This window comes from Pseudogymnoascus verrucosus (genome assembly GCF_001662655.1).
Source record: "Pseudogymnoascus verrucosus strain UAMH 10579 unplaced genomic scaffold scaffold_56, whole genome shotgun sequence".
Lineage (NCBI taxonomy): Eukaryota > Fungi > Ascomycota > Leotiomycetes > Thelebolales > Thelebolaceae > Pseudogymnoascus > Pseudogymnoascus verrucosus.
Window position 1 is genome coordinate 28,711 of NW_017263707.1, and position 22,955 is coordinate 51,665.

Sequence of the window (22,955 nt, forward strand, 5' to 3'; positions counted from 1 at the left end):
TATTTTTTTAACGTGTGGTGTGATAATCTTGCTAAAAGGGAGTAACTACCATCTGCTGAACAGGATCTTAGCAACTTCTATGAAAGGGGTACAAAGAAAGCTACTGTAATGAAGTTCGAGCTAGGGAGCTATAGTTTATTCGAGCCAGCAGGTGCAAGCCGGTTTGTTGCAACTACTGACACTAAATGCGATCACGTAGCGAGGATTCAGGGCACGACTATACGGTACTAAAGTCTTCTATTAATCATTATATGTCTTAGTACAGACCCTCAATGTTGGCTAAAATCGACTCTTCCAAGCTAGTCCATCCCGGACGTCCCAGATCACGAAGCAGCTGCTCAGCCCTGCCTCGTGGGATGATTTCACTGCCGTCTTCACCGCTGCTGAAGTTGTCAGGGAACGTTCGCCCCGGAAAATGCTTGCGGAAAATGTCTAGAACAGCATCCCAGTTGAATCTTCCTGCAAATCCGAAGATGCGCTGGTCTTCCAGTCCAGGCAGGATAGCTGCCGCGACGTGAAGCCGGCCGGCGTCATCGACGTCGATGAAATATTCTATTCATGTGGTCAGACAACCATGGCACACCGTCACTAAAGGAAAACGATGTTGACCTACGAGGTGTAATGCCTTTGTGGAAATCAGTAACTTCCCCCCTGAATAGGCTAGGGGCCAGGCCAGAGCTGCTCGGATATCCCTGTTTCTCGCGGTCAAGCGATCTGCCGAAATTGAAGTTGGGGAGGACTGATCCCTTAATCAGCTAATGCACACCACGATAGCGCTTTCACAAGCAAGCAAACGGAAATATATTACCAGTGTTCACGGTCAGATCGGGACGCTCCTGGCGGTTCTCCTGGTGGTACTCCCAGACTGCCTTCTCGGCTCGGTTCTTGCTCGCGGCATATGTCGCCATCGCGCGCTCTCGGGTGTAGGGAGGGTCGGCCCAGGCCGCGGCGACGATGAAGTCCGTCCAGGACTCTTCGGTGATGTTGGCGGGGGGCGAATCCGGCGAGGGAACAACAGCAGCGGTTGATGAGGATGTGAAGATGAACCGCTTCACGCTCGGCTCCTTGTATGCAGCCCGCAGAGCGTTGACGGCAAAATCTACGGCGAAGGGAATCACTTTGCTAGGGTCCGGATTAAACGTCATAATTGACGCGGTGTGGATTACTGCTGCGGCACCTTTTCAATGCTAGAGTCAGCTCAGCTCTGTGATTAATTTTTATCGTAGTAATAAAAGCTAAAACTTGCCTTTGACTGCTTCGTCAAATGCGCCCTTGGCGGTTAGATCGTCAACCTGGATAAGCTCGAAACTGTCCTTGCCGTAGTCCTTCTGGAACAGCTCGAGCATCCAGCTGGATTTAGTGGTGTCTCGGACGGCGCCGCGAACTTTGTAGCCGTATTCGAGGAACTGCTTTGCGACGTGCGAACCTAGAAGGCCGTTGGCTCCGGTGACTAGAACCAGGGATCCTTTGGGGATCACTGCGTTATCTAATGGAGCCATTGGAAATAGAGTATGAGGGTTGATTGATGACTGGTATTGTGTGTAGCTTTTGTTATTCAAGGAAGATGGTAGCGGAAAGGGGAGCAGCTTTCGCAATATATTCTCTTATTTAAATAAGGATTCTACATTCTTCTTTGTAGTTCTGTAATAATAAACATTATTCAGCCTTAGCTTGATCTCCGTAATTGTAATCGCGGACTTAATGAGCTTTGAGCAGCGGACATCTGCCCTTTTCGAAGTAAGTCCGAGTAGTACATCATAGAATTACGAAGCGCCGGTTTTGCCACGTCTATCACTAGCGAATACCATTACAGTACCTAGCAAGCTTAGGTGGACATAAGAATGTCTGTCCTTTAGCGCGCACGCGACTAGTTTTTGACGAGAAATGCTGAGATTCTTGCGTCATTCGTTAAGGGGTTAGCAGTGGGAAAAGCCCATCGTATATCCCATCCAAGCTAACTAAGTACTATGATTAAAATCTCCGGAGCTCGTCATTAACTGTAGTTACTCCTAAGAAGTATTGCTGTGTTCTGTTTTAACGTGCAGACTACGATACGAGCATCAGAAGTACGACCATCGGCCTGCCACGTTTGCTCTGCCGAGGTCTCTTCGAACGAGGTTTGCTTACGAAGTAGCTAACAACAAGAGTCTAGTATTAAATTTAATGATTAGAACTTTTTGGTGGTGAGTAATTTTTTGGTGGATCAGTAATCCGAGTTAAATCCGTCTCTACCACTCTTTCGCACGATAGTACCGAGGCTAACGACGAGATTCTCTTAAGTTACTAATTTTTTTGAGATCAGTAATCTACATTTAGATTCTCTTAAACCGGTCCCTAAGTAATCTTAATATCATTATCAAACTTATGTTAAGTTACATTAATTATAAATCAGAAAGAGAATCTCATATAAAGAGTTATAATACTCTCTCGCATCATTGATCGGCATTTCATTTGCATATGTCGTTGAAAGGTTTCAATGTGGAACTAGGGCCACAAGCCTAGAATAATCATTAGGTATATGAGGACCGCTCGAAATCCCGGAATTTCTAGCATGATGTTGAGATACTCCTTCTTGTGTGATAATACGTAGCACAAACAGACTTAGGTATAAGAGCTAGATGAGTTTAATCTGTGGAATTGTCTTATAACAGCTTATTAAGGCCACTCAAACTCTCAATATGTTCATAGTTTGAGAGAAATGTAGCACCACCAAAAATGACAAGAGACTATTGAATTAGCCACCTTCGTCTGTGCCTGTTTGCGTATACAGGAGTCCTACGAGACGCGGTCGTTGCATTAAACAGTTGCTCCATCAACTGTGTAATTTGAAGAAACCTCTGTATTCAAGATCGAGCTCCCGAGAACACTAACCAGCGCATCCTGCAGCGCCTGAACACCACTCGAGTCCGCTATTGACGACAGGACCGGAATGGCCTGGGATCCGTCACATTCTCCTGCTGTCACAACACCGCTAGTGGTATCACGCTTGAAGTTGATCCCGGGCTTGACAGTCGCGCTGCATCTCATGTTTTAGCAAAGTCCCCGCCCTAGTTTCTGTCAAGGGGGGAGGGGAAAGGAGGAGCTGACCAGTTATACTGCGACTGCGCCGCGCGAAGTTGGCAGATCTCCCCCGTCTTGCAGGTCCCAGTGCATGTCGAGGTGGCGTAGTCGCGGGTCTTGCGGCCGATGTACGCCTGGAACACGGCATCGTCTGTCTCGAAAAGCGCGGTGAGGTTGTGCCAGAATGCGGGGGTGAGCTCGGCTGCGGTGTCGGTGATGCCGAGGAGACGGCCGTAGGTGTCCTTGACGGAGTAGAGAACCTCCCAGGTTGGGGCGATTTGGAAGGTGGAGGAGGTGAGGTCGGTGTAGTAGACTGTCATGTCTAGGATGCCGAATGTCACTGGATCGACGTCGTATACGCTTGGGGAAAGATTAGCTATTTGTCTTGGAGCGGCAGGGTGCAATAGGCGTGGGCATTTTACCGGAATGTTGGGTTACCAGAGGTCGGCGTGAGAGCAGGGGCGATGTAGGACATCATAGTAGCAGTGGAGAAGCCCTGGTTTGTGTAGTCGCTGTACGCAATCTCGAATTGGTCCTTGTGCGTGTGACTGCATGTCCTCGTTAGCTTTGGGCTGTTCCCGAAGGTCTAATTATTAACGGAAGACGAACCCATAGAAGACGGCAGCGATGGTGGCATCGAATCTCTGGATGATCAAATCTGATAACCGTCAGCGTGTGCACCTGCACCACCTTGTGAATGAGGCTTGGGGGAACTGGATTTTACCAAAGTAGTAGGAGGCGTCATGGAAAGCATCTGATGCACCCATCGGCATATGACCTGCGGACATCAGTCAGTTTGTCATTATGCCCCTCGGGCGAATCCCGAATCAATACTCGCTGAACCTACCAATAATCCAAACCCTCTCCCCCGCCGTCTCAGCCGTCTGCAGCTGCTTCACCAGCCACGCAAACATGCCCGACGGGTCTCTCTCCCAGTTCTTCTTATCGTACATCCAGAAGTTCTGCTTATACCAGAAATTAGTATTAATACTGACGATGCGCAGCCCGGAGCCGTCGACAACAGAGTAGCTGCCAAAGTTAGACGACACCTCAGATGCAGCCGCGCTACCGATCCATGTCTCCCACCCAGCAGACATGGCGTCATACGCCCACTGCGTGCTGATAGTCGTGCTGACGTCCGCCGGCGGGAATGAGTTAACGGGGCACGCATCATGGTTCCCCGTCACAGCGTACGTCTTACCCATAGCTCGCATGCGCGCGTACGCGCTGTTAAGGTCCTCGGTCACCTCGGCGTTAGTAACAGACCACACAGCGCCCTCGACCACATCGCCCGTGAAGATTGCGAACTCTCGCTCCGGCACGAGCGTCTCGATGGCGGCGTACATGCTCTCCTCGAGCGATAGCGGGGTGTCGCAGCGGACATTACCGTACTCCCCGGCGGGGGTGTCGTTGTTCCCCGGCTCGTCGGCGGGGGTGTACCCGCGGCAGCAGATGTTCTTCGTGCAGTTCCAGCTCGCGCCGACGGTGTAGTCGAGGTCGACGTGGATGTCACTTATGTGCACTACCTTGATCGGCGTCTTGCCGCTGGATGCGGGGCGCGAGGTCGCCGGCTTGGGGGTCATGGAGGGAGAGTACGAGGTGTCGACGGCGGGCCATTGGCACAGCCCGAAAACAGTCAGGCAGAACAGGGTTGACGTTTTGGTCCCAATGGTCATCTGGCGAAGGTCGTGTGCTAAAATAGGGCCCTCAAGACTGATGGCTCCGGAGCTGGCAATCGATAGAGTGAGCATATGCTCAGGCAGAAAGTGAAGCGAACTTCCGCAGGCAATAGGGGTCAACATACCAGACGTCGTCGTCTTCAACATTCTGTAAGATATCGAATAAGCATATGTAGTCGTTCATGTACAGTTACAGTGTTAACATACCAGCGTCTGGCAAACTGTCACAATGACTTTCACGAAATCATCGTTGCCAAAGTGAGCCAACACCTTGAGAACACCAAGCAAAGCCTATAAAATCCAGTAGCAGATAAGTAGGGGTAGTTGTATCAACAGAGCAAATTGCTGGAAACGAAACCCCCACTCACCTCGCAAGCACTGCATTCGGCGAGATTTTCAATGTCGGTTAGAATATCCGAGAGCAGGCTCCTCTCCTTAATCTCCTGTCTCGCAAAAGCCGTGATGGAATTGCGCGTAACATCTCCAATCGTAAGGGCGGTCGATAGTCCCAGCAGCGACAACAGCACGCTTAGTAGGACTGTGGCGAATCGCATACCTCCTTGTAGATGGGTGCTTAGCTAGCACCCAAAGAGTAGAAGCACTAGAAAGAAAGGCGCTGGAGGCAGGAATGCTAGAAAATGGTGGCGGTGATAGATATCCTCGTAAATGACGTTAACTTATATAACCTCGTGTTGCGACCCTATATCACCACCTATCCACGTATTGCAAGGGAACGGCAATCAGTCTGCATGGAACCAAATCTGCTCTCGCGTTGCTAGACTGACAGAGGCATGCTTGCCACTACCCCCAACCCCCTCTCGCTCGGGCACGTGTAACGGATGCTAGAACATGTATATGTAGTATTCGGTGCATATTCCAATATAGGAATTACCCTGCCAATCGTTTTTATAGGGATGGAATCGCGGCCTGGATGGATACGTTTTGTGTGGTGATGTAGGCCTGTGCAGACAAGCACCAGACCCCTGTTCGTGGCATGTGATTTATACCCCAGGATCTAGACGACCCTGCCAAACGAGTGCGTCGCTCGCCGCCAAACCCGGCAAATGACACCAGTGACCCCAATCACACCTACCAGAGTGCTATATAATATCTGCCGGCGAAGTCGACGAAGCTTGACCGCGTTTATGCGCCGGACGCTATTGATTCTCGATTACACCGATAGCACTATAGTGCTTGATATTGACTCTAGCCTGTCGGTTTGGCCATGTCCGTGTAGTGATATTAAGGTGTTCGCCTTTCCAGTAGTCAGTACCAACGATAACTACCACGTGCAGGGGATATTTAGTGTCAAATCCCTGGCTGTAATCGCGTTGTAATTTGGTGTTATCGAAGCCCCTTCCTCTTCCCGTCCTCCGTCCCCCCCGCTCCTGTGCGGGGGGCATGCAGGGTCTCCTTAATGAAGAGGAGGAGCTTGCTCTCATCAACCCGACCCCCGGTGGGGTATTTCCCACTAGAAGGAAACCCGTTGGCCTTACACCATGGCTAGGAGGGGAATAGTTAGCCTCGTGCCCGGATTCAGGGGCCTCAATGGTCTCGAGGACTTGGCAGGCACATGATTGGAGGTACTGGCTCTCTTAAACTTTTTTTGGAGATTCTTCTCTATAGTCGAAACCTTATTGAGGAATGGGGCATCTCGATTCCGGGAGAATTTCCACAATCCCACGTGTTCCCACCCTGGTCGATCCATTGGGAATAGGAGCACCAAGGTGCAACTTGATCGTAGTCTTCGATAATGCATAGATAGATGCAACCTAGCCAATTCCACTTTCAACGAAAAAAGAAAAACAGGAGGGATGGTTTGACGGTGATTTACTTTAAATGTGCCATTTCTGCCCCTAGGAACAACTTGGGCTGTGGAAATATCTCTCCACCTCCTCGGGATATTTACTAACCTCAGCCATGGTTACTAGAACCATGAGCTACTTATTCAGTTAGTGAAATGGGTAAATGATATATATACTAGAGGATTTATAGAAGCAGATTTGTTTCTATGTCTATCGTGGGGACAAATGTTTTTATTGACATTATATTGGAGGGCATAATTCTCACTGTAAGAGCCGTTCAAACGAAGGATAGGAGATGACAACTTCAGTAGAAGGTATTTTCGCTAGCTTCAAATATTATATGTCTACGCTTGCCAGCGAGATATGTTTTACTCTTGAAGAAATACCGGCAATCGTTGACGTTGAGATGGCAGTTACAAAGCTTGTCTAGGTTCTAATAATAGACAAGTGCAGAAAGTCACACCTGACGAATGATGTGATATTACACCCAGATTTAACAATGCCCCTCCAACATCCAGCAGATCCAATCACCCTGCGTCATTAAAACCTCGAATTATTACACAGCGTATTTGCACCATAGCGATGATACCCCTCACTTTGATTTCAAAGCATGTTTATCATGTATATCCGTCTTATTGGGTGAGCGATGGTGTCGAGTGCACAAGTTGGGGGGATCGCATGCGTTTTTGGGGTTATCGCGTGCTGAGATAGTAATCGGATATTACATATCAACCTCGCGTGGTTTCCGGAAGGCATGTGTAGCACTGGGAATGGTATTTAAAAGCTCTAGAAACGTTCGCTTTTAAAAGTTAGTATTGAAAGTTATAAAACACTCGATTTGAAAAATAAGAAATATCCACGTAAACACATCCAACCATGGCCAGCGCTGCAGTCCAACAACCCCTCGCCCCCACCCTCGACCAAGTCATCGAACCTCTCGCCCAGAAAACGAAGGTTCCTAAACATGACGTCGCCACAGAGTTAAACTACTACCAAGACCCCGGTGATGGATCTCCACCAGTCCCCTACTACGTCGGGTGAGTCTCTCTTTCCTCTCTCTTTCCCATATGAAGATAACTTCCAATTCTAAGACCAGACCAACAGACAACCAAACACCTATGAGCGCCCCACAGTAGCTCAAAAGGTGGTTATCCACGATATCACGGGGGATGAGGGGGAATACACACTTGATAGCCATGGGTTCCAGTATACCAAGCATGAGAGTAGGGAGAAGGAATTTTTGGATGAGGAGAAGATTAAAGCGGAGTATTATCCTGAGGTGGAACAGCTTTTGAAAGATGTGTGAGTATCCATCCCGCCCAGGCAGCAAATACCCCCCTTATCCTTTATAATACTAATCCCCCGCCATCCAGCACGGGCGCAACACGCATCTTCATATTCGACCACACCATCCGCCGCTCCCCTGCCGATTCCCGCGATGGGACGACACAGCTCCGTGGCCCAGGGAAGAGGGTTCACATTGATCAGACTTACCAAGCGTCTGAGAATCGCGTAAAGTATCATCTCCCCGAGGAGGCGGATGAGCTGCTCAAGAAGAGGTTTCAGATTATTAATGTAAGTTCGCTGCATCGCTTTCTCTCTTTTGTTCTTTTTCTCTTGCGATCTCCCTTTTTCTCTCTCTTCGTCACTCATTCTCACACACACACTCTCTCCCTCTCAAACAAAAAACGACACAATTACTCACAACCACCCCCAGGTTTGGCGCCCAATAAAACCCATCCTCCGCGACCCCCTCGCGCTGGCTTCCGCCCCTACTGTCCCAGAAAGCGACCTCATACCCGTGTCCCTCATCTACCCCGACCGCACCGGGGAAACCTACACGGTCCGCCCCAACCCGGATCATAAGTGGTACTTCAAGTACGCGCAGCGCCCGGATGAGCCGCTGTTTATCAAGTGTTTTGATTCGCTGGTGGATGGGAGGGCGAGGAGGGTGCCGCATTCGGCGTTTGAGGATGCGGAGTATGCGGAGGGGGAGACGAGGGAGAGTATTGAGGTGCGGACGTTGGTGTTTTATGATTATTAGGAGCGTGAGGGGGTGGGGGTATGATAGGGATGTGTGATTTGGGGGTTTCGGGTTTAATATGCTTGAATAATTAATGTTATCAACTGTTTAATTTCATGTCTTGATGCACAATCGAGGCTTTGAGAACACATAAAATTGGCAACGACATATATCAATCGACAATTTCTAGCCTAACAATTTTTAAAGGTTAAGAAAGGCAACTCCTCCCTAGATTCTCCATTAGCTATTGCTACTTGGGCCCGATATCAAGTAGAGGCCGAGAGCAATGGTGCTATTCTGTACTATTTTCCTCTGCCGCCGAGAGTAGCAACTGGACGACGGCTTCGCGCGCCTTCACAGTATCCGCCGATACCGGTGTCTGGTCAATAAAATCCTGCACCTCTACCTTGACCCCCATCTCGAGCAACAGCTCGACGATGGCCTCATGACTTTCCATATCTGCAATCAGGGTATCAACGCCCTCCTCGGGCAACAGCGCAACAATGGCGTCGTAGGCTTTTTTAGCAGCTAGTAATAGTAGCTTCTGACCTTTATCACCCTTCACTTCAATATTAGCCCCCTCCTCGAGCAACAGCTTAACGATGGCTTTGTGTCCCATGGTAATAGCTACCGTTAACGGTGTCCAGTCGCTACCATCCTGCACCTCTATATCAGCCCCCCCCTCAAGCAACAGCTTAATGGTGACCATGCTTCCATTCCAAGCAGCTTGTAATAGTGGCGTCTGCCCATAACCATCCTTTGTATCTATATCCGTCTCATTCCTCAGTAGTAGCTTAACAACAGCTTCATGGCCTCCTTTAGCAGCTAGTAATAGTAGCGTCTGCCCATTATCATCTTTTGCCTCTATATCTGCCTCATTCTTCAGTAGTAGCTCAACAACGGCTTTATGGCCTCTTTTGGCAGCTAGTAATAGTGGCGTCTGCCCATGATCATCCTTCGCCTCTTATATTTACTCCATTCTTTAGAAGCACCTCAACAACCTTTTCATGGCCTCTTTTAGCAACTCCCTTGCCGTCTGGTGGATAAGCGACAATTTTGAGTCGTAGACGCTAACAAAAAGGCCGCAAAGATTTGTGACAACGCTTTGGAATTTGTCCGCTGGCCATAGTTCCGACTTGAGTTTCGTTTGTGACTCCGGTTCTTCCTTTCGAATAGCTAGTGCCAGCGCAACATTCGTTTCGTCGAGAGTCAAAGGCCGTGTAGCAGCTAGTATGATTTGGAGGATAATCTTCGTCCATGATTGGTTCGTGCTCCTGCTTAGGATCTTTTCGTATGCGTCAGATACTTGGGATGGCAGACTAGACAATAGCGTTTCAATATCAAGCGCCCTACTATACTCACTAGGGCGCTTCTCGATAATATCGAACGTCAAATGTAGCCAGAGGTATGTACGATGCTCCATGCTCTTAAGGCATTCACCGATCTTTTGCTGATCCGTGTCGGCGAAGCCAGACGTTATATGTGGCACTCTATAGTCGATAACAAGATCAATCTCCTTCTGGATTTCCTTTGACTTGTCATCACCATCGAATCGTAAATAAACAGCTTTGGGGAATTTTCTAAAAGAACTCTCCAAATTATCATATGGACGACTCGTCACAAGAAACTTGAGCTTCGAGTCATTCGTCAATGGCCTCGCACTTCGAGAATAGAACTCTTCTAGTGTCTTGATAAGTTTCTGCCCGCTTTCGTTCTTACATTCGTCTAGGGCATCAAGGACGCAGATGATTTCACCAGAATCTAGAGATGTGGCGCAAGCTAATAGGATTTTCCACAGCTCAGACGCTTTCTTAGTGAGAGTTCGTTCATGGTTCCTGTAGCTCTCAAGCGCATACTTGATCAGTCTAGAGGTGGAATGGCAAGAGAAAAGTTGGTGTAATACTGCACACAACGCTTGAGCACTATCCATGGGGCCATCTCCGCCATCTTTAAAAAAAAAGTAGCATATAGTTGACTGTCTGCCAGTAGCAGGTTCATTAGAAAATGACGTAATAGTTATCGTAGTAATGGCCAGTTGATTCTCGTCAATAAGACATTTTGACAAGACTGACTTGCCACGTCCCGGTCCTGCTGAAACCCAAAGCAGACTAGAAGTTGTATTATCGCGCCACTTGCGAAATCTGTCATCCTTCAGAAACCACTCGCAGGTGCCGGGAACCCTTTTTGGGTTGAGATCCTTGTATCTTTCATAGTCTCCTGCTGCCTCTGCCAAGTCTCCAAGAAGTCTTGTTTCCTGCTCATCTCTGATATGCCGCTCATTGCTCTCCCGTAGATTCTGTATCCCTTGTAGTAAGCTATCCCTATTCTCTTGAATTTCGCTTTCACGGGATACACCAATGAGCCTGCTGCAATTTTCGCTCCAGCTATCAATCTCCTCTACCTTACTTTTCCAAAATCCAGGACTGCTCAGATCTCCCCATGCGCGCGAGAATTGCGATTTGGAGAGGTGGCATATAACATAAGCCTGGTACGTGAAGAACAGTGAATATAATTTGACCAAGCGTTCAGTGAGACTTTGATAGTGATGTTGATGTTTGGATTGGAGGGATGTCTTCTCCTGGATCTGCCAGAACTGCTGGAGTTCACCGATCGAGCTGAATCCCTCTAGCATTGCTTCATTCTCCGTGGTACCGCTTGTAAGGAGCGGGAAAAGTAATGAAACACCAGACCACGCCAGTGCCGCGTAGGGTTGAGTGCTCACGGCGCTTTTAACCAATGGATCGGACCATTCAAGGATTTTAGTCAACCTTATAACCTGCGCTCGTATATTGACATCGCGGCCTCGGATTGAAACCTTCCATTGCCTATTTTCTCGGTCCTTTAATAGCTTCTCTAGCGCTGTTTCGATAGACTCTCGGCTTGAGAGATCTGTATCTACTGGAGCGCTACCAAGCACGTGCGTATCATAGGCAAGTAGCAGTTCTTGAGGACCTTCCTTTCGGAATTGATCATAAGCCGATTTCCATAGATCGAGGCTGTCGCTCGTCGAGGGGGTAGCAGAGGCACTCAGTTGATCCGCAGGCCGGATTGATAGCGTCGTCGTGGAGGGGTGGCTCGGCGACTGTGGGCGACTCGGTGATTGTGTCTCTGACGGCTCAGCTCGCTCAGGTGGTAGTTTAGTACGCACTTCCGGGGACACAGGCGCCGAGGCGGAGGTCTGCTCCAATTTAACAGACGACGCGGGCGAGCCGAGCTCCACTCTCTTTTCTCTGCGACTCCCAACCTTTTTCTTGACGCGGTCTAGAAGCGTCATATTATTTAAACGGCTATGGTTTTTCCTTTAGCAAAACTGCTAGCAGGTCAATGTTTTAGTTTTCAGTTTTGCTTCAATAGAACTCAAAGAGTGGCTGAGCAACGTCTGAGTGGCTTCCTCGCTTAAACCTGCAGTGATGCCCAAGGGAGGAATCCTACACAGAGTTGCGTTAATGTTACAGGGGTGATTTGGGGGCGGGGACGACGACATACTACATAACATTAGGTAGGCAAAGGGACGAACTATTGTAGAGCTAAGAATTAATATAGCGATGGGTGGGATTACTAACCAGCTATCTAGTCCTCATATATTTTTTATATAGTTGAGGATGCTGCCGTAGCATAGAACCTATTTATTTGCTAGAGCATTCCTTGTCGGACATGGTGCAAATAGGGTCACTTTTTGTAGAATAGGGTAGTCAAACCAACCCGATACCTACTTACGTTCAAAATTCAAACAATATAGACTGTGTTTGTTTCGTAATCATATAGCAATAATCAGCAGAAACTTTTCAGCGCATCCCCTCAACCCACTCTCTGATTCCCAATAAACAGCCCCGTTCCACTCACACTCCCAACCGAATAACTCGACCCATAACTATTACTACGAGTCTGTCCCAAAAACGTCCAGGTATTCGTAAATACCCCCTCTGTCCTCCTATCCCCGGGATCGACGACGGTATAGCTCTCGAAGTTATTCCGCACCCTCGTTGTCGAGCCCATCATCGAGGTACGAGAATCTGAGACTGTAGGGCCGCGGGCAAACACGATGATCACGCGGCTTATGGTTGTGAATATTCCGTAGACTAGGCCAGCGGCAAAGCCGGCTTTGTTGGAGCATATTTCGAAGCCTAGATTTGGGAGGGTGAGAGGTGAGAATGTGAAGCTCGGTGGAGAGGGAAGGGGGTTTAGTGGGCATACCTTCTCGCCGCGCCATACGGGCAAATAGGTAGCCGGAGAAAGCATCCCAGAGTGGAGAGGTTGGGCTTATACTCGTTGCGGCGGTGGCGGGAGAGGTTTCGGAGCCGAGGAAGAGGGAGGCTACGAGGGCGGGTTTGATGAGGCTATCGTTTACTATTTTCTTCGTCAATATTTTTATGGGGTTGTAGAGGTAGGCCAGGAGTAGCTACTATGGGCACTATCAAGAGACGGTTTACGTACCTGTCCCCAGCACCATCGTAGAAACAAAACACGTCACTAGAACCGCGACCCCGAATCTACTACTCGCCATCGCAAATAAAACCGCTATGGGCATGTTCACACCGCCGTATGCGGTGCCAAAATGCCAGACGGCGAGGATACCAGATTTGAAAAGCCCCGCTCGGCCGCCGAGGATGGCTACTTCCGCGCCATCGTACGGGGTTTGAGCGGTACTGCTAGAGCGGGACCAGGAGTTGATCCTCGCGCCGGTAAGGGCGGCATAGTGCCCGGCGATTAGGTTGAAAAACAGGTCGACGAGGTAGATAAGTATTGTAACAGCTACTGTAGGATGGTTAGCGAGGGGTTGTTATAATTATGTGGCGAGCGGGTGTTACTTCGTCGGGAGAGGGGAGATCGCTCTGTCACATGGGCTTGGGGTGAGAAATCCATCTTGGCCCCTAATCTGGGGTTTCCTATGGTATGTGAGTGACGATAAATAAAATCTCAGGATTAGCCACGCGGTATTCTATCTGTCCATGATATGTATATCTTCTCGGTATCGTGTCATTATCTGTTGCGGGGATTTGACATTCTAGTGCTAGGATTATCACCGCAGAACCCTGCAAACGCGAGGCATACGTGAGGCTGAGCTGAGGCTGAGCAGCAGAGTGATAAAAGAGAAGACACGGAAGGCTTCAACGAGAAGATACAAGATAAAATAAAACTAAAACCAATGGAAAATAGTCAAAATAAATTTGTATTTTGCGGGATTCTACTCTGACTTCGCATAGCAAAATGTTGAGTGCAGCGTGCACTATTGAACCAAACCCCGATGTAACGGGAACAGGTGTCAGTGATTTTCTTAGCCCAATAAATACATCTAACTAATTCATATATAGATCCGAATTTCGATTTACGCTCTTGCACTCGGCGGTCGAGTAATCAGCTTTATTGCCTCCCAGATCGGCAACGAGGAAGACACAAAAGAGCTTAGAGAAGCCATAGATGTAACACTAAGTGTCCAAGGCCTTGCTCTCCTCTTCACAGCAGTAACGCAAGCCTTCCTCAACAAATTAACTCTCTTCCACGCTATCTGCGTCATCCATCTCCTCGCCCTCCTCGGCATAAATCTCCCGCGCCAGGCCAAATACAGAAATGTGGGAGTGCTGAGGATGTATGTATGGCTTGGGATAAAGTTCTGTGCCAGCGGCATTTTCATGGCTTTTGCTACTTATATCTGGTATACGGCAAGGACATTCGGAGTGCAGCCAGAATGCAATGCGGATATAATTTATGTCGTATTTGGTATCAGCATTCCTGCTACCTCCGCAGCACTGCGCTGGATCATGGTTGGCACGCTCTTACTCACTGCTTTCTGGTCGTTGGTTGGAGCGGTGCTCATGGTCTGTTTTTACGCATTTTTCAGCTGGCAAGCGAGGAGGCATCCGAATGGGTGGGAGACGTTTCGGTATTCTGAGCAAATACCGCCGACGAGCGACGGGGAAACGAAGGTGGAACAGTGGATGGGGATGATTGTTGGCGTTGGCTTCAATATTTATGCGATGGTGTCCCTGGAACAAACTATATCGAGGAATACTATCGGAATCGGAGAACGAGAGTGGACGTTTGGACAAATACTTTCCATATTTATGTTGGTTGGGGTTGCGAACGAGAGTGTGAATTTTGTTCTTGCGTATTTAGACAGAAATGAGCGAGAAAGAACGCATGCTGAATGACAAAACAGTCTAGTAATTTAAAAGGCTCATTATTTCATATCTTATTGGGTCGCTCAATCACACCACTCCTTCGCCGCCATTCCACACCTCTAGAATCCCGACATCCCATCCCCCAGCAAAGACACGCGCTCCCTCGGGTAGCCGAGCGTTGCTCTCCTGTAAAAGGGTAGCGAAAGCGCGTACCACCGACGCCGGGAGCCGTACCTCCTCCACCGCGCTATTCGGCGCATCGAGGACGGCGGTAGCCTCGTCTCTGGGAGGAGAAGGGCGAAAGAGGAGCTTGCTTGCTGGGAGGGGTGGTGGTGGTGAGGAGTTCCTGGGCGTGAGGGCTGGCGAGGAAGAGGTGGGGTGGGAAGAGATGGAAGAAAAAGATACGGTAAGAGATGGCGCAAACAGCCATACATATACCCCTACCTCTGCATCCGCATTGCTTTCGCTCTTAGCATCAGCCGGTGGTGGCGGTGGCCGGATGATGAATTTCGAGACGCCGAGGGCGGAGGATTGGGCGTGGAGTTGCGGGAGGAGGAAGTGGGGGAGAGGTGGAGAGGTGGGTGCGAGTTGTGTTGTAGGGGAGGAAGTTGCGGTGGTTAGGGGAGCAGTGAGTGAGAGTGACCATTTGTACAGTTGATTGCCTGCGGGTGTGGAGATGCCGATGTGTGCGGCGCAGGATGTGCAACTGAGGGTGAGGGAGGAGGGGTTGGTCTGTAGTGGGTTAGTCTGGCTGTGAAGGGGTGGTCTGTAGGAGATAGTTGAGTGCTGATGACGGGGGATTGGGTAATGGGCATGTTTCTCGTCCCTCCCAAGGCGTTCTCTCATGCTAAAGTTAGAGAATCCTGATAGCAGAGTAACCCATTCTCGGTGTGAGAGGGTACACTCGCCACCATGGGACGGAGTGGAGGGGTCTCTCTAGGGCATTTGTATCGGTGACCTTGCCACTGAAGCGATGAGCTGGCAGGCCGCCTTCTTGATGCCCGACATATGAAAACGAAATAAACCCAACAAAAACAGGTATATCAAAAATCCTTACCTCGAGGCCGCTACAATCCTCCCCATCCAGGAGGAAGTATGTCAAATCAACCTTTCCCACCCCTTTCTGAGCCATCATCCGCGTATTCGCCCCATACCCCTTCGTGGTATTATCCCCCCCTTCCTCATCCCCCTTCTCCCCAACCGGCACATCGGGTTTATGACAGTGCCAGAACTCCATCATCTCGGCCCAGTTCTCGCTAGGCAGGTCGCGCCACGTCGTCACGCGCCCGGGGGACAGGATGACCTGTCCGCATCCTCGGCAGGAAAACGAGGACGTGCCCGCGAGTGCGCCGGCGGACCACGGCGCGGTAACGGAGGGCGCAGCGCGTGGTTGCAACAGAGAGGCCGCGAGAGGGATGCGCCAGGATAACTGGGCAAGGTTGGGATGCGGCTGTGCGGGGTTATAGGTCGGTGCTATCGCGCCTGGTAGCTGGAGGGAAGCTGTTGCGCCATTGTGGACGAGTGTAAGGATCGCGCGGTCTCCGGAGAGGGAAACGCGGGTTGTGCCGTCGGAGGGAGTGGGGAGGGCGGCGAGAACGGAGATCTGGCGGATATTGGGGAGGAGCTCAGCGTAGATTAGGGGCGGAGAGGGCATCATTATAGTGGCTAAGTGGTGTATTTCGCGATGGCCACGCAGGGGAGGAGTGCGGGCGCGTTGGGTTGAGGCGCCTTGAGGGCGCGGTGCCTGGATGCGGAAGAGGTGAGGTTGGGGATTTGGAGAAGCTCGGGCTAGTATTGGTGTCGCTAGCGCGATCGGGGACCTGCCGTCATAGCTCCCCGCATTCAACAACTTTAGCTCGTCGTCGTCACCCAGGTTGCACAAGTCACACCATGCTACAAGGATTGATTTATAATATCTGAGTATCTCCAAGTCATCTGATATTGTGTATGCCATTTACTATATCATTTATTATATCATAACATAGACGGACGACGCCGCTGCCATGTCAGCCCCCATGATAGCTTGGGCCCCGGTGGTCAACCGCGCCTATCGATTTATGACCTCGTTCAGTATGGCGTCGCATCCTTCAATTGATATTCCCTCGGTCGACATCCACGATGTAGAGACCGCCCCGGAGAAGAGGGCAAGGACGCTCAAGCACCTGATAAAAGCTAACCACGTGAACTTCGCCGTCTTGTTCCACGATCTACAATTCGACAACCATATGGCTCACATATTATGCTCTGCATATATACTCGGGGCGAATGAGGATCACCTGAACCATATCTACAGCGAAATGTCAAAAATTCTGGATGAGTGGACGGACTCTCCAGCTGAGATAACAGACCAGGATTGGAGGCAGTTCTTGGGTGACAGGAGGTACCAAAGGGCATATGTGGATTTTTTCGAGGACGAGCTCGCGTTGAAGCACGACTACGACTGGAAGATAGTCGTGAAGGAATTCTTTTTTGAGGGCGAAAACCCCTTGATAAACTGTGTCATCAGCGGTCGTATGTTTTTCTATGGAAGTATTTTGGTCTGTACTAACACTTACAGTTGGTCATCCTTTGATACAGCTCGGCTATGCGTTCGAGTTCAACAGCAAGGAGATCGCCATGGAAGCTCTCGGGCTTGCCGCAGTTTCCTATAACTACCTGCATAAGTACTCGGACGACACATCATATACGAAACCCTCGGAGAACCCCACTACCTCTATCTTCGAAATCCTGGAGAGAATCGGCGTCGACAAGCGCTTCGATGGCATCTTCAAGAATAAGAGTGGCAGTAACTCTACCTACCTTTTCGAGCACCACGAGAGCCTCGTCCTCGAGCACTGGAATTCATGGGCTATTGAGGACCCCGTCAAGCAGTTTGAAGAGTCTCAGAAGGCTGCCGCATCCTTACTGGTTGCCACTGTTGCGGCTGGTGCAGAAGACTATGATTTCTTCCTTGTCCATATTCTCACCACGAGCCATGCAGTGAGGATTCTCCTGCCCTTCATCCCGAAGAAGTTCCACATTGGCGTCGTGAGACAATGGTTCCTCCTAACTATTGCCGTCTATATTGGCCAGCTGAGGCCGAAAATCGACTGGGAACCAGTGGAAAAGACGCAGGTGGGAGATAAAGGGTGGAAATATGTGGTCCACAAGGCGGTTGCAGGATCATTTTCGACTGATGCACATTACGTGAAAGGTAGGCTTGCTCATCTGGCAGTACTGTAATATGTGGCTGACAATCGGATAGCACTTCGCGCCTTGAAAGAGGCTGCGTCGACATGGGGTGATGCTGATGGACTGTATCTGTCTGGTGCGATTAGGTTTGCGGACGAGTTCAACGGCTGGCACGGCTTTGGTGCAGACGGGAAGGAGCATTAATAAGGAGGGACCGGATGTGTGTGCGGATATGGGGCTCGCTCAGTTTTGGCGCTATGGAACATAGGATGGGATCTGATAGCAGTTCAACGATATCACGAAAGGGATGAACCAGGGACTTCTGTGAGTTTACTTCCCATGAAGATGTTCTGTACTAATCACATGAGTAGGCGTGGGGATTTGCTGTAATGTATTTTACATGGAACGAGGCTACTCACTACTCAAAAAATATTCACTCGTGCAGCTAAAAGTTTGGAGGAGTCTGTACTGTACAACTGAGAAATTGATATCCACTTGTACCGCGGTTGAATCTTGAAAATCCCTCCCTATGGCTTGATCCTGGAACTAACTTCTACGTGATTAAGACTCGCTATTTGATCCATACTGTAGTTATTATAACTTCCTAAAGCGGCAGTGGGGCTTGGATACTGTTGGTCCCCTTCCTCTTCGGCGACTTTTCCGCGGTGGCATAAGTACGATGACGTATCAACAATCCTACAATCCACAAAATATGTCCGCAGTGGGTTGTGCACGTGACCAAGCTGAGCGTAAATCGCTGGCTCCGCCACAGCGTCACAGCCGTTTCCTCCAAATAGCCCATCAGATGGCACGTTACAATTATAGTCTCCTTCCCTCCCATAGTACGATTGTAAATATCTACGGGTTTTACTGTCTTACTGTACCCAAGTTAGATTGAATGGCGCGTTCGGTTATGGTGAGCCATCTTGCCAAGATTTGCCTTGTAAATCGCCTCGTGGATCCGCAAGAATCCTTCGACTAAAGCGGTAACTATCACGCGCTTTGAGGGCGCGGCATCTGACAGGTGACGGTTTCATTCACAAACCACAGAATCCATAAAAGATCGCTGTAAGTCCAACATTTCTCTTTCTTGTTGCCTCAACTACACAGACAGTTCAAGCCAAACAATCAAATTCCAATATCACCATGCCGTCGCCGTCTTCCAAATACGACACGTCCATTGTCGGACCCTTAAAACTACTTACTTTCTTCGGGAACAAAAGCCTCGATATCAGTGAAAACGGCCCAGGAAAAGCAAGGGCCTTTTACTATGCTAAAAAGCACACCTTCGGCCGCCCGAGCATCACTCTCCATGCAGGCAGCAAAACCGGTCCCGTCTTAGGGGCAGTCGAACTACACAGCTGGGGTTCCGATGAAGTTTGCCTAGGCAATCCAGCGATGGGGAATAAAACCTGGACACAGGTAACCAGGGGCAGCATATTTACGCACTCCGAGTATTCGTTTGTCTTTCGCTGCGGGCCGGACCAGGAAGATATGACTTTCTTATGGAGGCGCGTGACGACGAGGACGTTTCGTCCTATGGGGGACATGGAGTTGGTCGCGGCAGCGAGGCCGGACGAGGTGCTTGCGGAGTATGCGTCCTCGGGGATGATGAGCGCCTCGCAAGCTGTTGTCAAGGTTAGGGGAGATCTGGGGCAGGAATTAGATATGATGGTCTTGTTGACGATAGTGTCACTTCATTACAGTGCGCAGAGGCGCACGCGGAATGCTGCAGCTGGAGCAGGTTCTGGAGCTGCGGGGGGTGGATGCTGATTCGATGTCGGGGGGGTTGAGGAGTTTCTTTATTTTAACTGTGCGCATGTATTTGTAGCTATGATACCACCTATGCAATGAAAGATGAGAAATGAGAAATTCAGACGAGACATTGTTCATACTGTCAAGACAATATGTTTTAGACCCTTTCGCAGCTCATGTGGGGAAGGAACGTGGAGGGGGAGCCAGGGTAAGTTACCCAAACTTCAATGCATAGACACATATGAGACAAGGGGTCAATCAAAGGTTTACATCATGGCAAATATCAACAGCTACAGCATGGCCATTATTATTTACAACACCCTACAGAATAATCTCCTTGCCTCTTCGCAAGTGTCTTCCCCAGATATTACCGCAGGTACCTATCAACGAAATGACGAGGCTGAGCACACAGCCTCGGCGCCTCGTATACGTTCCTGCATCCTCCGCCGCGCGCCAACGCTCAGCCATGAAAGCACTGAAATAGAATCATGCCAAGCTACCATGCCACCGTCGCGACCACATTGATCACTTCAATACCCTCTTAATCGCATCTCCATCCCGTCTCGCTCCCTCTCGTGGCTACAACCTCGCCCAACCCCGCACGTGCGCACCCTCCAAACCCGAACACATCCGTCATCACCACACCCACCGCCCAAAATGCCCCTCGGCGACCTCCTCAAGAGGAAAGACAAAGAAAAGCGTCCCGACCCCCCCGTCTCCTCCCCCTCAAACCCCGAATTCGCATTCCACCGCCCCACCTCTCCGCCCCCAGACTACACCGACACCAACATCAACATCAACACCAACACCTCTCCGCCCCTCTCCCCCGAACCCCGCCGCAACCGCCTCTCCCTATCTCCCTTCTCGCGCCCCCGCGCCAACTCCGCAACATCCTCCAACTCCGCCTCCTCCGCCACCGACCCCGAAAACCGCACCCGCCGCCGCCTCTCCGCCCGCCTCCACCTCCGCCGCGAAGTCAGCAGCTCAAACATCCCCACCGACCTCCCCGCGATAGACGTAGCCCCCGATGCCGAAGGGGGGGGCGACCAAACAGAGCGCGAGCGCCAGTGGGAGAAGCGCGCCACGCTGCTTGCGAGGAGCAACGGCGCTATCATTCGCAGCGCGAGCGGGAGTCCTGAGAGGGGCGTTGGAAGCCTGCTAGCGACCGCGGGGGTGGGGATGGGACAGACGCTGGGGCAGGAGCTGAGGAGAGAGAACGTGGGCGTGGTGGGGGATAAGAAGGCGGATGATAATATACAGGAGGCTATCCGGCTTCATGAGGAGGGGAGCTTGGAGGAGGCGACGCGGATGTTTGGCCGGTTGGCGGATCCGGGGGGGGATAATAATGCGTTGAGTCAGGTGCTTTATGGGCTTGCTCTAAGGTATGGGATTTTATCCTCACTCACCTCCTTGCTGGTCCTTGGGTCATCAGCTACATGGTTCTTTTTCGCAACATTTTACTGACACAATTGAATAGACACGGATGGGGCTGCACAGCGGATCCAGCGCAGGCAATGCAATATCTCACCTATGCCGCTTCAAACGCCGCCTCCATCGAAGAAGCCGCTCTGCGCGCCGGCTCCGCAAAAGGAGGCGCCGCAAAGGGCGAGCTAGTCCTCGCGATTTTCGAGCTCGCGAATTCCTTCAGGCAAGGTTGGGGGGTCAAGAAGGACCCCGTGGCTGCTAAGCAAGTAAGTGGTGTGGCGTGCGCCTCGTGATCGTCGGTGGTATATGGCGATAGTGAGGGGAAAGTCAATCGGTAGCACAAGGAGCTGACGAAACGCAGTATTACGAAACCGCCGCGAATCTAGGGGACACAGGTACGACCCTCGCATTCTCTTGGCCCACCCCCACACGTATGCACAGCCGGCTAACGGAAGGGATTCTAGACGCGATGAATGAGGTTGGGTGGTGCTATCTTGAGGGGTTCGGGTGTAAGAAAGATAAGGTGTGTTTTCACCCCATCTCCCTCCTATTCGTCCTTGCCTATCCCCGATTCCAATCCCGAATTATTACCCAGCATCTACCATCTCAAACACCCCCAATCCCTCTTCCACACATCTCAGACCAGTCTGATTCCCCGCCCTCACACCCTCCCACTGGCGCCATCAGGCACCATCCTCCCCCCCTTCCCTCTCCTCTCACCCACCCATCCACAAACAAGGCGAACCCCAACCCCCAAACCCCGAAGATCCGAGCAGAACCGCGCTTACACAGCCACCACAGATGGAGTCAGCAAAGTACTACCGTCTCGCCGAGAAAGGCGGGAATAAACTCATTGGGAATGGATGGTGAGTCTACCCTAACTTCCTGCTGTGCTGCTTTTTTCTTTTTACCGTTCCATGCCCTCCGTTTCGGGCGTGTCTTAGTTTTGGGAGATGCGATGCACTGGTGTGTGTTGTGTGTGGCGTGGTGTGGTGGTGGTATGCAGTGCAGAGTTACGCCTGTTGTTGGCGTGTGCTGCGCAGGAAGAGCTTCAGCTTGACGGGGATGAAGCTCAAGCCAGCTTCTATCCCGCTATCCAGCAATACGCCGCCACCAGCACCCACCACTGCCCGCCCTTCCACCTCAAACACCCCTAGCCTATCCCCACACACTCCCCAGGCACCCCCCTCATATCCCGCCAAACCCGCCACCAAACCAACGAGTCAAACAAGCTAACCCCCCACCCAGGATCTGGAAACCCAAATACGACCCCCCCACCACCAGCACGTCCTAACGCGCGCTTACCGTTCTCCATCCCGCCTCCCTACCCTCCCTCCTCTGTATGGACCGCTACCACGAACGGGATGTTATATCGATGCGGGGTCTAGACGTGTGCGTGGGCGTGTATGGGTTGGTTCATGCATTCCTACCTGCCCGCATACAGCCTACATACCGCCGTACCCTACGCCTACTTTCTCATAATTGACGGTTGGTTGGCTCCGCGACGTCGTGGTTACAGGTCGCACGCGGGGTAGGGGTCGTGACGGCCTACGTTGGGTACCGACATGCACGCAGGCCAGCCTGAGCCGGGCTACTGGGTTAGGCTGGCAGGCTGGGCTGGACTTTCTGTCGCTCTCTCGCTGGATATGTGCCGTTTTGGAAACATAGGATAGGTTGGATTGGGATAACGCAGTGCAATGAATCGCACATTACATAGTATAGGACAGGATAGGTCGGATAGGCTGGATAAGTCGGATAGGATAGGATACAATAGATAGACAAACCTCGCACGCACGCAAGGCAGTGTAATATTTCCTCACGGGACTCGGATGTTCGGTTTTTTGTCTATTGTGAGTGAGGGTGTAGTGGGGGTGAAGCTTGAGCTGTTGTGCCTGTGTGTAGTGTACTCTACTGTGGT

General features: G+C 50.7%; 10 protein-coding genes across 10 annotated transcripts; 5 read left to right on the forward strand and 5 right to left on the reverse strand.

The window, feature by feature from the left end:
* Nucleotides 1-222: 222 nt before the first annotated feature.
* VE01_09046 (uncharacterized protein) lies at nt 223-1,722 on the reverse strand. The gene is made up of 4 exons (XM_059464030.1): nt 1,247-1,722; nt 809-1,177; nt 614-739; nt 223-552 (listed from the first exon to the last, which is right to left on the reverse strand). Exons 1-4 carry the CDS (start codon nt 1,497-1,499, stop codon nt 257-259), a joined length of 1,044 nt encoding a protein of 347 aa, XP_059319353.1. The 5' UTR covers nt 1,500-1,722; the 3' UTR covers nt 223-256.
* Nucleotides 1,723-2,631: 909 nt separating this feature from the next.
* On the reverse strand, nt 2,632-5,679 carry VE01_09047 (uncharacterized protein). Its single transcript, XM_018278464.2, has 9 exons — nt 5,108-5,679; nt 4,947-5,030; nt 4,865-4,887; nt 3,908-4,788; nt 3,785-3,838; nt 3,670-3,718; nt 3,483-3,608; nt 3,088-3,420; nt 2,632-3,016 (listed from the first exon to the last, which is right to left on the reverse strand). The coding sequence occupies exons 1-9, from the start codon at nt 5,291-5,293 to the stop codon at nt 2,797-2,799; spliced, it is 1,956 nt and encodes a 651-aa protein (XP_018126561.1). The 5' UTR covers nt 5,294-5,679; the 3' UTR covers nt 2,632-2,796.
* A 1,741-nt stretch (nt 5,680-7,420) lies between these two features.
* On the forward strand, nt 7,421-8,588 carry VE01_09048 (uncharacterized protein; the record flags this gene model as incomplete). Its single annotated transcript, XM_018278465.1, has 4 exons — nt 7,421-7,581; nt 7,649-7,846; nt 7,918-8,119; nt 8,262-8,588. 4 exons carry the CDS (start codon nt 7,421-7,423, stop codon nt 8,586-8,588), a joined length of 888 nt encoding a protein of 295 aa, XP_018126608.1.
* A 110-nt stretch (nt 8,589-8,698) lies between these two features.
* VE01_09049 (uncharacterized protein) lies at nt 8,699-11,935 on the reverse strand. Its single transcript, XM_059464031.1, has one exon. The coding sequence runs from the start codon at nt 11,839-11,841 to the stop codon at nt 9,550-9,552; it is 2,292 nt and encodes a 763-aa protein (XP_059319354.1). The 5' UTR covers nt 11,842-11,935; the 3' UTR covers nt 8,699-9,549.
* Nucleotides 11,936-12,117: 182 nt separating this feature from the next.
* Nucleotides 12,118-13,536, reverse strand: VE01_09050 (uncharacterized protein). Its single transcript, XM_018278467.2, has 4 exons — nt 13,376-13,536; nt 13,002-13,322; nt 12,762-12,914; nt 12,118-12,691 (listed from the first exon to the last, which is right to left on the reverse strand). The coding sequence occupies exons 1-4, from the start codon at nt 13,428-13,430 to the stop codon at nt 12,366-12,368; spliced, it is 855 nt and encodes a 284-aa protein (XP_018126607.1). The 5' UTR covers nt 13,431-13,536; the 3' UTR covers nt 12,118-12,365.
* A 167-nt stretch (nt 13,537-13,703) lies between these two features.
* Nucleotides 13,704-14,802, forward strand: VE01_09051 (uncharacterized protein). Its single transcript, XM_018278468.2, has 2 exons — nt 13,704-13,829; nt 13,880-14,802. Exons 1-2 carry the CDS (start codon nt 13,776-13,778, stop codon nt 14,714-14,716), a joined length of 891 nt encoding a protein of 296 aa, XP_018126606.1. The 5' UTR covers nt 13,704-13,775; the 3' UTR covers nt 14,717-14,802.
* Nucleotides 13,830-16,432, reverse strand: VE01_09052 (uncharacterized protein). Its single transcript, XM_018278469.2, has 2 exons — nt 15,744-16,432; nt 13,830-15,418 (listed from the first exon to the last, which is right to left on the reverse strand). Exons 1-2 carry the CDS (start codon nt 16,341-16,343, stop codon nt 14,774-14,776), a joined length of 1,245 nt encoding a protein of 414 aa, XP_018126573.2. The 5' UTR covers nt 16,344-16,432; the 3' UTR covers nt 13,830-14,773.
* VE01_09053 (uncharacterized protein) lies at nt 16,426-18,361 on the forward strand. Its single transcript, XM_018278470.2, has 4 exons — nt 16,426-17,197; nt 17,244-17,879; nt 17,931-18,181; nt 18,229-18,361. The coding sequence occupies exons 1-3, from the start codon at nt 16,690-16,692 to the stop codon at nt 18,059-18,061; spliced, it is 1,275 nt and encodes a 424-aa protein (XP_018126572.1). The 5' UTR covers nt 16,426-16,689; the 3' UTR covers nt 18,062-18,181; nt 18,229-18,361.
* Nucleotides 18,362-18,636: 275 nt separating this feature from the next.
* VE01_09054 (uncharacterized protein) lies at nt 18,637-19,720 on the forward strand. The gene has a single exon (XM_018278471.2). The coding sequence runs from the start codon at nt 19,004-19,006 to the stop codon at nt 19,628-19,630; it is 627 nt and encodes a 208-aa protein (XP_018126575.1). The 5' UTR covers nt 18,637-19,003; the 3' UTR covers nt 19,631-19,720.
* Nucleotides 19,721-20,082: 362 nt separating this feature from the next.
* Nucleotides 20,083-22,900, forward strand: VE01_09055 (uncharacterized protein). Its single transcript, XM_018278472.2, has 6 exons — nt 20,083-20,994; nt 21,090-21,303; nt 21,399-21,432; nt 21,502-21,560; nt 21,839-21,903; nt 22,286-22,900. The coding sequence occupies exons 1-6, from the start codon at nt 20,270-20,272 to the stop codon at nt 22,329-22,331; spliced, it is 1,143 nt and encodes a 380-aa protein (XP_018126574.2). The 5' UTR covers nt 20,083-20,269; the 3' UTR covers nt 22,332-22,900.
* The last annotated feature ends 55 nt before the right edge of the window (nt 22,901-22,955 follow it).

Coding starts and splice junctions, on each gene's coding strand:
- VE01_09052 (XM_018278469.2), bottom strand. CDS start 16,343: ATGATGCCCTCTCCGCCCCTAATCTACGCTGAGCTCCTCCCCAATATC. Junction 15,419..15,743: donor AGGATTGTAGCGGCCTCGAG/GTAAGGATTTTT, acceptor AACCCACTACAG/ACCAACCCCTCCTCCCTCAC.
- VE01_09046 (XM_059464030.1), bottom strand. CDS start 1,499: ATGGCTCCATTAGATAACGCAGTGATCCCCAAAGGATCCCTGGTTCTA. Junction 1,178..1,246: donor ATTTGACGAAGCAGTCAAAG/GCAAGTTTTAGC, acceptor AGCATTGAAAAG/GTGCCGCAGCAGTAATCCAC. Junction 740..808: donor CGATCTGACCGTGAACACTG/GTAATATATTTC, acceptor TTAAGGGATCAG/TCCTCCCCAACTTCAATTTC.
- VE01_09054 (XM_018278471.2), top strand. CDS start 19,004: ATGCCGTCGCCGTCTTCCAAATACGACACGTCCATTGTCGGACCCTTA.
- VE01_09055 (XM_018278472.2), top strand. CDS start 20,270: ATGCCCCTCGGCGACCTCCTCAAGAGGAAAGACAAAGAAAAGCGTCCC. Junction 20,995..21,089: donor CTTTATGGGCTTGCTCTAAG/GTATGGGATTTT, acceptor ACAATTGAATAG/ACACGGATGGGGCTGCACAG. Junction 21,433..21,501: donor CGCGAATCTAGGGGACACAG/GTACGACCCTCG, acceptor AAGGGATTCTAG/ACGCGATGAATGAGGTTGGG.
- VE01_09050 (XM_018278467.2), bottom strand. CDS start 13,430: ATGGATTTCTCACCCCAAGCCCATGTGACAGAGCGATCTCCCCTCTCC. Junction 13,323..13,375: donor ATCTCCCCTCTCCCGACGAA/GTAACACCCGCT, acceptor ACCATCCTACAG/TAGCTGTTACAATACTTATC. Junction 12,915..13,001: donor TACGATGGTGCTGGGGACAG/GTACGTAAACCG, acceptor CGAAGAAAATAG/TAAACGATAGCCTCATCAAA.
- VE01_09051 (XM_018278468.2), top strand. CDS start 13,776: ATGTTGAGTGCAGCGTGCACTATTGAACCAAACCCCGATGTAACGGGA. Junction 13,830..13,879: donor CCGATGTAACGGGAACAGGT/GTCAGTGATTTT, acceptor ATTCATATATAG/ATCCGAATTTCGATTTACGC.
- VE01_09049 (XM_059464031.1), bottom strand. CDS start 11,841: ATGACGCTTCTAGACCGCGTCAAGAAAAAGGTTGGGAGTCGCAGAGAA.
- VE01_09053 (XM_018278470.2), top strand. CDS start 16,690: ATGTCAGCCCCCATGATAGCTTGGGCCCCGGTGGTCAACCGCGCCTAT. Junction 17,198..17,243: donor AAACTGTGTCATCAGCGGTC/GTATGTTTTTCT, acceptor TAACACTTACAG/TTGGTCATCCTTTGATACAG. Junction 17,880..17,930: donor TGATGCACATTACGTGAAAG/GTAGGCTTGCTC, acceptor ACAATCGGATAG/CACTTCGCGCCTTGAAAGAG.
- VE01_09047 (XM_018278464.2), bottom strand. CDS start 5,293: ATGCGATTCGCCACAGTCCTACTAAGCGTGCTGTTGTCGCTGCTGGGA. Junction 4,888..4,946: donor TGACAGTTTGCCAGACGCTG/GTATGTTAACAC, acceptor GATATCTTACAG/AATGTTGAAGACGACGACGT. Junction 3,421..3,482: donor TCTGGTAACCCAACATTCCG/GTAAAATGCCCA, acceptor TCTTTCCCCAAG/CGTATACGACGTCGATCCAG.